Genomic DNA, 11,475 nt, shown 5'->3' with positions numbered 1-11,475 from the left:
ACGGCCAGGTTGAATACACATTTGACAAGAGCCTAAAAAACAAAGCTTTTGATTTATTCGAAATAGATGGAGTAACAGGAGATATCAAAGTAAAAGGATTATTAGACTTTGAAGAGCAGAAAATCTACGAGATAGACGTGCAAGCCTCGGATAAGGGTCTTGTGAGCTTGACTGGTCACTGCAGCGTAGTTATCAATGTCAAAGATGTAAATGATAACGCTCCAGAGATGGACGTGACGTCACTGTTCAGCCAAGTTCCCGAGGACGCTCGCCCTGGGACAGCGGTAGCTCTCATTAGTGTATCAGACTTGGACTCCGCAGAAAATGGCCAAGTGATCTGCACACTATCAGACAGCGTCCCCTTCGAACTAAAACCATCATTCCAGAAAAATCTGTATTCTTTGATCACAAAAACTCGATTGGACAGGGAGACAGAGCCCACGTATATAGTTGAATTAACTGCTACAGATAAAGGCGAACCTGCACTGTCCTCTCATAAATATATAACGGTTCATATATCAGACGTTAACGACAACAGTCCTGTATTTTCAGAGAGTCCATATGTTTTTTATGTCATGGAAAACAATGCTCCAGGTTCGGCGGTTTTCTCATTGACAGCTTCAGACAAGGACCAGGATGAGAATGCACGTGTCTCTTATCATATTTGGAAAAACGAACATATTGATTCCCCCATTGTGTCCTATTTAAATATAAATACCGAAAATGGACATATTTACGCGCTTAAGATCTTTGACTTTGAAACAATCAAAACCTTCAAATTCCAAGTTGTAGCAACAGACTCGGGAACTCCGTCGCGAAGCAGCAACGTCACAGTTAATGTGTTCCTTCTGGATCAGAACGACAACGCTCCAGTGATCTTGTATCCAGTCAGCGCTAACGGTTCTGCTGAAGGTGTGGAAGAGATTCCCCGCAATGTGAACGCAGGACATTTGGTGACTAAAGTGAGAGCCTATGACGCTGATATAGGATATAACGGCTGGTTGTTATTTTCACTACATGAAGTTAGTGACCACAGTCTCTTTTCTCTGGACCGCTACACAGGACAGATAAGGACACTTCGGTCCTTCACAGAGACAGACGAGCCTGAACATAAACTGGTCATACTGGTCAAAGATAATGGGAACGTTTCACTCTCAGCAACAGCTACCGTGATAATCAATGCGGTGGAGCCCAAAGAGGCTTTTGCAGCTTCTGATGTTAAAAGTTCAGTCAAAGACGAAGATGAGAACAATGTAACATTGTATTTGATCATCACTTTGGGATCAGTTTCAACTCTATTCCTGGTCAGCATCATCGTCTTGGTTGTAATGCAGTGTTCTAAAAGCCCAGACTATTCCCCCAAATATTTACAAGACATGAACTATGACGGGACACTGTGCCACAGCATCCAGTACAGATCAGGCGACAAAAGATACATGCTTGTTGGACCTAGAACAAGTATAGGATCTACTATAGTCCCGGGCAGCAATGGGAATACTCTGGTGGTCCCCAATAACAGGTGGCATGCGTCGGGAGAGGTAAGGTTGAATGTTTCATATAACTCGATTTATTCAAGTTAATTTATTTACAACATTGCTGTGTTTTCAGTATCATGCAGGGTTCTGATTTTTGGAAGTATTCATACTTCAGATTGGTATTTAAATTACGCTTAACTTGATTTGGACATCCTCTTTTGACATAATACAACATGCCACTGTCCATCGCCCTGGTGCTGAACAATGAAGCGGTGATATGTTAAGATATCCGCATCAATCGAGTTTCCTTCATTCTTGGTGCAGCACATCATTTAAAACATTTTACAATGATGGCTAACTCGATTAAATGAATCCCACCTATGAGACAAATGATTAAACTTGAAAAGTTGGTCAATGCAGTAGATATTTGACTTTGTAGCAGTATTCCAAGATATACAGCAAATATGAGACGAGAGATTCAGAAAGAATGAACATAAAACTAGTGTAACGTGAAATAAAATCGCATGGTGTCAGTGCTTACCTCCTATACTCTTAATTGTCACTCTTTAGTGCCCTCCCCTTTTATTGGTGGTTATGCGCTGTTGAAGAGGACAGTTGGGCTATTCAGAGGACTGGTTTACATGTACTAAAGCCTATACTGGCTATATTCTAATGATCTATTGATTCAATGGTTTTGATATCCTTGTGCCTAATGGATTAACGGTTATTTACACGTGGGTTGTAGAGGACGGATTGTGAAATATTTGTCTTTATACTTCAACCATGGAACAAAGGGAATGCGGAGAACGGAGCTCGAGGGAGCGAAGACAGTGGGTTGCTTTCATGGTTGCTTTGGTTCTGTTGTGGAGCGGGACTTCTGCGCAGATAAGATACTCCATCTCTGAAGAGCTGAAGGAAGGAATTGTCGTGGGAAATATAGCGAAGGATTTAGGACTAGATCTGAGCACCTTGAAACAGAGAGGATATAGAATCGTATCTAGTTCTCCCGATCCTCTATTTGAGGTCAATCAGAATGACGGCTTATTGTATGCGAAGCGAAAAATAGACAGGGAGGAGGAGTGCGAGAGGAGCAGCGTTTGTCTGATCAATCTGAAAACCGTCCTAGAAGACCCACTTGAGATTCATTATGTTGCTGTAGAGGTAATAGATGTGAACGACCACTCTCCCAGCTTCCCAGAGAAAGAGAAACACATACATATTTCAGAATCAACTTTGCCAGGTGTGCGTTTTCAGCTTCAAGCTGCAAATGATCCCGATGTGGGTCTGTTTTCGGTCCAACAGTATAAATTGAGTCAAAATGATCATTTCCGTTTAGAAGTAAAAGAGCGGGGAAAAGATGGTAAAATACCTATATTAAATTTACAGAGACCGTTGGACAGAGAAACTAAGAGAAGCCATAGATTAATGTTAACAGCAGTTGATGGGGGAAAACCCCCTAGGTCTGGTACTGTGGGGATTGTTATCGACGTTTTAGATGTTAATGATAACATGCCAGTTTTCTCAAAAGATACCTACTCAGTAATGTTGAATGAAAATTCTTCTATTGGCACAACTGTCATTCAGGTAAATGCCACTGATTTAGATGAAGGTTCAAATGGTGATATCGTTTACTCTTTCGGTAGTAATGTAAAAAGTAAGCTTCGCGAGCTATTTGATGTAGACAGTGAAACAGGTGAAATAATTGTCAAGGGGTGGATAGACTTTGAAGCTGAGGATAGCTACGAAATTGACATACAAGCATCTGATAAAGGGACAGCTCCTTTCAAAACAGACAAAAGCGTGCTGGTGAACATAGTAGATATCAACGACAATGCTCCTGGGATAGAAGTAACGTCCTTTTCTAGTGCTATTCCTGAGAATTCTAGAACTGGAACTACAGTAGCATTGATTAGTGTTAGTGATCTAGACTCTGGTCTCAATGGGAAAGTTATCTGTTCTATCAGTGAGGATGTCCCATTCACGTTAACACCATCTTTACAGAATAACATGTACTCTTTAGTTACCAAGTCACCTCTGGATAGGGAGACACAGTCTGAGTATGACGTAACAATAGTTGCTAAAGACGCAGGACAACCAGCTTTGTCGTCTGTAAAGACTATCAGCGTCACAGTATCAGATGTGAACGATAACAGTCCAGAGTTTTCACTCAGTCCCTATACTTTCTACATAACTGAAAATAACGAGCCAGGGGATAGGCTATTTAGCGTGAGCGCCTCTGACCGTGATGAAAATGAAAATGCAATTATTTCTTATCAAGTTATGAGAGAGGGTGGAGAAGGAAATACATTAGCGTCATTTCTTAACATTAATTCTGAAAACGGAGAAATATTGGCGTTAAAACGTTTTGACTTTGAAACAATCAAAACCTTCCAATTCCAAGTTGTAGCAACTGACTCTGGCACTCCATCACTGAGCAGCAACGTCACAGTGAAAGTGTTCTTTCTGGATCAGAACGACAACGCTCCAGTGATCTTGTATCCGGTCAGCGCTAACGGTTCTGCTGAAGGTGTGGAGGAGATTCCACGCAACGTGAACGCAGGACATTTGGTGACTAAAGTGAGAGCCTATGACGCAGATGTAGGATATAACGGCTGGTTGTTATTTTCACTACAGGAAGTTAGTGACCACAATCTCTTTTCTCTGGACCGCTACACAGGACAAATAAGGACACTTCGGTCCTTCACAGAGACAGACGAGGCTGAACATAAACTGGTCATACTGGTCAAAGACAATGGGAACGTTTCACTCTCAGCAACAGCTACTGTGATCATCAACGCTGTGGAGCCCAAAGAGGCTTTTGCTGCTTCTGATGTTAAAAGCTCAGTCAAAGTAGATGATGAGAACAATGTTACATTCTATTTGATAATCACTTTGGGGTCGGTTTCAACTCTTTTCCTGGTCAGCATCATCATGTTGATTGTAATGCAGTGTTCTAAAACCCCAGACTATTCCCCCAAGTATTTACAAGACACGAACTATGATGGAACACTGTGCCACAGCATCCAGTACAGATCTGGAGACAAACGGTACATGTTAGTTGGACCCAGAATGAGTATAGGTTCTACTATAGTCCCGGGCAGCAATGGGAATACTCTGGTGGTCCCCGATCACAGGAGTCGTGCTTCAGGAGAGGTAAGCCTTTAAAAATATATCTTCCTGTTCATTTATTTACAACAGTGCCGTTTTTTCTGTACTAATGCAGAGTTGATATTTTTGGAAGTATTCATATCATTTTTGATTGGATGCTTTACGCTCAACGTGTTTTGGATATCCTCTCTTGGACATTTTGCCATATGCCGCAGTCCATCGCCGTGGTGCTGAGCAAAGTAGCGGCAAAATGCTAAGATATCTGCACTTTAAATCGAGTTATCTTCATTATTGACATAGTAAAATGACTATGATTTTCAGTATATTGGATATTCCCTGTCTAGAAAAATGATGGCCTGCTCGATTCGGTAAATTCCACTTATTAGACTAATAGTTCAACTTTATCAGGTGTCCTTGGGCTATGCATCGAATATTTTGGATGGTAACATTATACCAACTAAGCCTATAGGATACGAGAGTTTAACCAGTAATTAACACAAGACTAGTGTCATGCAAACTGAAATCTCAAGGTGTCAGCGCTGAACTGCAAAAGCATTTAAAAAAAGATCTCATTGTCATTGTTTTGTGCCCGCCCCTTTTAGTGGTGGTTATTCTCCGTTCAGGGGGACGGTTGAGCTCATCGGAGAACGCGTTTAAATACATTATTGCCTACTGGCTATCAAACGATCTACTAATAAACTAGTTTTCTTATCCTGGAGAAATGGATAAACGGTTATTGACCAGTGAGCTGTAGTTGACGTTTTGTGGATTATTTGTCTTATATTTCGACTATGGAACAAAGAAAATACGGGGAACGGAGGGAGCTACGGCAATGGGTGGCCTTCATGTTTGCATCGCTTCTATGGTGGAGCGGAGCTTCGGCGCAAATAAGATACTCCATCTCTGAAGAGCTGAAGGAGGGAACTGTCGTGGGTAACGTAGCGAAGGATTTGGGACTAGATCTGAGCACCTTGAAACAGAGAGGATTTAGAATTGTGTCTAGTTTGCCCAATCCTCTATTTGAGGTCAATCAGAACGATGGCATACTGCATGTGAAGCAAAAGATAGACAGAGAGCAGGTATGCAAACAAAGTAGCGTTTGTCTTATAAACCTGAAAACAGTGTTAGAAAACCCACTAGAAATGCATTATGTTGCGGTGGAGATGCTAGACGTGAACGACCACTCACCCCATTTTCCATATAAAGAAAAACGATTGGAGGTTTCTGAGTCTGCGTTGCCAGGCGTACGATTTCAGCTTCAACCAGCGCGTGATCCAGACGGAGGTGTTTACTCCGTACAGCAATATAAATTGAGTCACAATGAGCATTTTCGTTTGGAGGTTAAAGACCGTGGTACAGATGGCAAAATTCCTATTCTAAATCTGCAAAGACCGCTTGACAGAGAGGTTAAGAGCAGCCATAGGTTGCTGCTGACAGCCATAGATGGAGGAAAACCCCCTAGGTCTGGGACTGTTGAGATAGTCGTGGAAGTGTTAGATGTTAATGATAATATGCCTGTTTTCACAAAAGAATCATATTCGGTGATGTTAAATGAAAATTCTCCAATTGGTACAGCGGTCATACAAGTAAACGCAACCGATCTGGACGAAGGTTCAAATGGCCAGGTCATATATTCATTTGGTAATGTCAACAGTCAGATACATGCGCTTTTTCACATAGACGACACTACAGGTCAAATAACTGTAATAGGGTTAATAGATTTTGAGACTAAGGATTTCTACGAAATCGATATACAGGCCTCTGATAAGGGCTCTGCTCCACTAACTGCGGACAAAAGCATAACAGTGAAAATTGTTGATCTGAACGATAATGATCCCGAGATAGAGGTAACATCATTTTCGAAAGCAATTCCTGAAAATTCCAGACCTGGAACGACGGTAGCATTGATCAGTGTTTATGATTTAGATTCTGGTCTCAATGGGAAAGTTATCTGTTCTATCAGTGAGGATGTCCCTTTCACTTTCACGCCATCTTTACAAGATAATATGTACTCTTTAGTTACCAAGTCACCTCTGGATAGGGAGAAACAATCCCAGTATGACGTAACAATAGTTGCTAAAGACGCAGGACAACCAGCTTTGACGTCTGTAAAGACTATCTGCGTAACAGTATCAGATGTGAATGATAACAGTCCTGTATTTTCACTTAATCCCTATACTTTCTATATAACTGAAAATAACGAGCCCGGGGCTAGACTATTTAGCGTGAGCGCCTCTGACCGCGATGAAAATGAAAATGCAATTATTTCTTATCAAGTTTTGAGGGAGGGTGGAGAAGGAAATAAATTAGCATCATTTCTTAACATTAATTCTGAAAAAGGAGATATATTGGCACTAAAAAGCTTTGACTTTGAAACTTTGAAAACGTTTAGGTTCCAAGTTGTAGCAACTGACTCTGGAACTCCGGCGCTAAGCAGCAACGTCACAGTGAATGTGTTCCTTCTGGATCAGAACGACAACGCTCCAGTGATCTTGTATCCAGTCAGCGCTAACGGTTCTGCTGAAGGTGTGGGGGAGATTCCACGCAATGTCAACGCAGGACATTTGGTGACTAAAGTGAGAGCCTATGACGCAGATGTAGGATATAACGGCTGGTTGTTGTTTTCACTGCAAGAAGTTAGTGACCACAGTCTCTTTTCTCTGGATCGCTACACAGGACAGATAAGGACACTTCGGTCCTTCACAGAGACAGACGAAGCTGAACATAAACTGGTCATACTGGTCAAAGACAATGGGAACGTTTCACTCTCAGCAACAACTACTGTGATCATCAACGCTGTGGAGCCCAAAGAGGCTTTTGCTGCTTCTGATGTTAAAAGCTCAGTCAAAGAAGATGATGAGAATAATGTTACATTCTATTTGATCATCACTTTGGGGTCGGTTTCCACTCTTTTCCTGGTCAGCATCATCGTCTTGGTTGTAATGCAGTGTTCCAAAAGCGCAGACTATTCCTCCAAGTATTTACAAGACACAAACTATGACGGGACATTGTGCCACAGCATCCAGTACAGATCTGGAGACAAACGGTACATGTTAGTTGGACCCAGAATGAGTATAGGTTCTACTATAGTCCCGGGCAGCAATGGGAATACTCTGGTGGTTCCCGATCACAGGAGGCTTGCGTCTGGAGAGGTAAGCTGACCGCAATATTTCCCAATGCTTGCATTTCCACTCAGCTTTTTGTTCAGCAAACAACTTATTTTGTATTTTATGATTGAGTACGTACGTTTTGATCAGAAAGCAAACATCTTAAGTAATTGACTCAATATTTTGTTGATACCCGTCGTAATTTCATGTAACAGGTGTCAGATGTGGCAAACCGCAAAACATATCTTCTCCACATGTTACCGTCGTGCAAATTTTGTAATGTAACAACATTGCTGAGGGGTGTGCTAAGCTAATTAACAACTGAAACAAGACTTCATACAGTAATCAGCAATGTCAGTTTTTACAATTATACATTTTCCTTAAAGCAAATGAGCTTTAATGACCATTCATGCACATATGTTCACGATGTCATTATACTGTATACTTTCATTTGCTCGTTTTCACAAACTTTGATTAGTGTGTAAATTATTTCAGTGAGTGAACCACTTTTAATTCAACATAATATCATCCTGCAATGTTGGATAGAATCACATGGTGTCACTGAAAACAGAATAACACATCAGAGCATTTTGTTATACTTAGAGTCCACCTCTTTGCCCAATGATTTCGGCTGCATACGATCATTGTGGTCTTGTACCATACACCGACAAGGACATGCTTTAGGTGCTTCTGCGGATAACGTGTCTTTTATCCTTTTTGGGGAATGTAATGGATATTATTTCTAGTGTCATACGTCCTTTATTTACATATACCATTTTGGATTATTGATAGTTTTTAAAAAACAAATATGGAACAAAGAGGATGCAGGGGACGGCGATGGAACGCCTTTATGGTTGCTTTGTTTCTGCTTTGGAGCAGCGCGTCAGCTCAAATAAGGTATTCAATTTCTGAGGAGCTGAAGGAAGGGACTGTAGTTGGGAATATAGCTAAGGACTTGGGACTAGATATCAGCACCTTGAAACAGAGAGGATTTAGAATTGTAGCGGGCTCAACTGAGCCTCTGTTTCAGGTCAATCAAAATGATGGCTTGTTGTACGTGAACCGAAAAATAGACAGGGAGGAGGTATGCAAGCACACCAGCGTTTGTTTGATTAACCTAAAAACAGTGCTAGAAAACCCACTAGAAATCCATTATGTTGCTGTTGAGGTCTCAGACGAAAATGACCATTCTCCCAGTTTTCCTGGGAGAAAATTACGATTAGAGATTCCAGAATCTGCTTTACCCGGGGCAAGATACCAGCTGCAAGCTGCACGTGACCCCGATGGCGGACCTTTCTCCATTCAACAGTATAAACTGAGCAATAATGAGCATTTTCGTTTAGAAATCAAAGATAGAGGTAGGGATGGGAAAATACCCATCCTTAATCTTCTTAAACCACTAGATAGAGAGGAAAAAAGTAATCATAAATTACTGATCACAGCCATTGATGGAGGAAAGCCTCCTAGGTCGGGAACTACGGAAATAATTATTGATGTATTAGATATTAATGATAATATGCCTATTTTCACAAAAGAATCATATTCTGTATTTCTAAATGAAAACTGTCCCTCTGGCACAACAGTTATACAAGTAAATGCCACAGATGTGGACGAGGGTTCAAATGGCGAAGTGTTTTACTCATTCGGCAATTTGGTGACCGATACATTACGCACACTTTTTGATGTAAACAAAAACACAGGTGAAATAATTGTCAAAGGACAAGTTGATTTTGAGGTACAGGATAGCTACGAAATTGATATACAGGCATCTGATAAGGGCACTGCTCCGTTGACAACAGACAAAAGCGTTATAGTTAAAGTGGTCGATCTAAACGACAATGCACCTGAGATTGAATTGACGTCTTTCTCAAGTGCCGTTGCAGAGGACTCCAGACCAGGATCTACAGTGGCTTTGATCAGTGTTAGTGATTTAGACTCTGGTCTAAATGGGAAAGTTATCTGTTCTATAAGTGAGGATGTCCCATTCACGTTAACACCATCTTTACAGAATAACATGTACTCTGTAGTTACAAAGTCACCTCTGGATAGGGAGAAACAGTCTCAGTATGACGTAACAATTGTCGCCAAAGACGCAGGACAACCATCATTGTCGTCTGTAAAGACTATAAGCGTCACTGTATCAGATGTAAATGATAACCGTCCAGAGTTTTCACTCAGCCCCTATACTTTCTATATCACAGAAAATAACAATCCAGGAGCCAAGCTATTTACTTTGAGTGCTTTTGATCGTGATGAGAATGAAAATGCACACATTGCCTATCAAATAGTCAGAGATGAAGACGATAATAAAATGACATCGTTTCTCAACGTGAACTCTGAAAACGGAGACATATTGGGGCTTAAAACGTTTGACTTTGAAACAATCAAAACATTCCAGTTCCAAGTTTTGGCTACCGACTCTGGAACTCCGTCGCTAAGCAGCAACGTCACAGTGAATGTGTTCATTCTGGATCAGAATGACAACGCTCCAGTGATCTTGTATCCGGTCAGCGCTAACGGTTCTGCTGAAGGTGTGGAGGAGATTCCCCGCAATGTGAACGCAGGCCATTTGGTGACTAAAGTGAGAGCCTATGACGCAGATATCGGATATAACGGCTGGTTGTTGTTTTCACTACAGGAAGTAAGTGACCACAGTCTCTTTTCTCTGGACCGCTACACAGGACAGATAAGGACACTTCGGTCCTTCACAGAGACAGACGAAGCTGAACATAAACTGGTCATACTGGTCAAAGACAATGGGAACGTTTCACTCTCAGCAACAGCTACTGTAATCATCAACGCAGTGGAGCCCAAAGAGGCTTTTGCTGCTTCTGATGTTGAAAGCTCAGTCAAAGAGGAAGATGAGAACAATGTTACATTCTATTTGATAATCACTTTGGGATCAGTTTCAACTCTTTTCCTGTTCAGCATCATCGTGTTGATTGTAATGCAGTGTTCTAAAACACCAGACTATACACCCAAGTATTTACAAGACACGAACTATGATGGAACACTGTGCCACAGCATCCAGTACAGATCTGGAGACAAACAATACATGTTAGTTGGACCCAGAATGAGTATAGGTTCTACTATAGTCCCGGGCAGTAATGGGAATACTCTGGTGGTCCCCGATCACAGGAGGTGTGCGTCTGGAGAGGTAAGCTGAAATACAAGCTATAACTCGCATTTGTGTTTATTGTTTTAAATAAAGCTTTTGATACATTAAGAAAATGACATAAGTTCGTGTAGGTAATACGTCTATCTACATGTCATCAATCTACTTATCGTAGTTTTGTATTATGTTTTTGAATCTCGTTTTTTAATTACAATATAGACTTCTACTTGATTGATGGGTTGTGGACTATAGTTAGAAACGTGTTTCACTGTCCCTCCGTTAAGGTACTTCGTGTGGAAATGTCGCTGTCCATTGTGCTGAAATTGAGCTAATTCGTAAACAGGTGTTCATTAAAATTTAGCATTTTATTCAGAAATCAGATAAAACAGCACCTTTTTTTTACCTACAGGAGTACTTAATAAGTATTTAGGTGCTCTTCTGTTTATTGTCTATCATGAAACACATATTTCCGGAGTATAGCCAATATTATTAAACAGTGAAAACAGTTTGCAATTATTTTCTAAAACACATAACATACTTTGAGTCATTTTGTGTATTTATTTGTAACTTTTTTCAAGGGAAAGTAAGTTCTTGTCAGTGGAATATTATGTTAGAAGGAACAGCGTCCTGCAATGTGGTTAGGAATCGCGTGGTGTCAGTGCACGAAAAC

The 11,475-nt window shown here is 40.9% G+C and overlaps 3 protein-coding genes across 3 annotated transcripts; all 3 read left to right on the top strand.

The window, feature by feature from the left end:
* The first annotated feature begins 2,258 nt into the window (after positions 1 to 2,258).
* On the top strand, positions 2,259 to 4,640 carry LOC124488981 (protocadherin alpha-8-like). Its single transcript, XM_047051581.1, has one exon. The coding sequence runs from the start codon at positions 2,259 to 2,261 to the stop codon at positions 4,638 to 4,640; it is 2,382 nt and encodes a 793-aa protein (XP_046907537.1).
* Positions 4,641 to 5,374: 734 nt separating this feature from the next.
* Positions 5,375 to 8,390, top strand: LOC124489003 (protocadherin alpha-7-like). Its single transcript, XM_047051601.1, has 3 exons — positions 5,375 to 7,740; positions 8,073 to 8,129; positions 8,375 to 8,390. The coding sequence occupies exons 1-3, from the start codon at positions 5,375 to 5,377 to the stop codon at positions 8,388 to 8,390; spliced, it is 2,439 nt and encodes an 812-aa protein (XP_046907557.1).
* A 13-nt stretch (positions 8,391 to 8,403) lies between these two features.
* On the top strand, positions 8,404 to 10,856 carry LOC124488985 (protocadherin alpha-8-like). The gene has a single exon (XM_047051584.1). It carries the CDS (start codon positions 8,499 to 8,501, stop codon positions 10,854 to 10,856), a length of 2,358 nt encoding a protein of 785 aa, XP_046907540.1. The 5' UTR covers positions 8,404 to 8,498.
* The last annotated feature ends 619 nt before the right edge of the window (positions 10,857 to 11,475 follow it).

The sequence above is a fragment of the Hypomesus transpacificus genome, unplaced genomic scaffold (assembly GCF_021917145.1).
Source record: "Hypomesus transpacificus isolate Combined female unplaced genomic scaffold, fHypTra1 scaffold_160, whole genome shotgun sequence".
Taxonomy (NCBI): domain Eukaryota; kingdom Metazoa; phylum Chordata; class Actinopteri; order Osmeriformes; family Osmeridae; genus Hypomesus; species Hypomesus transpacificus.
The sequence above is the reverse complement of the archived record's forward strand: the minus strand, read 5'-3'. Positions and strand labels throughout refer to the sequence as shown.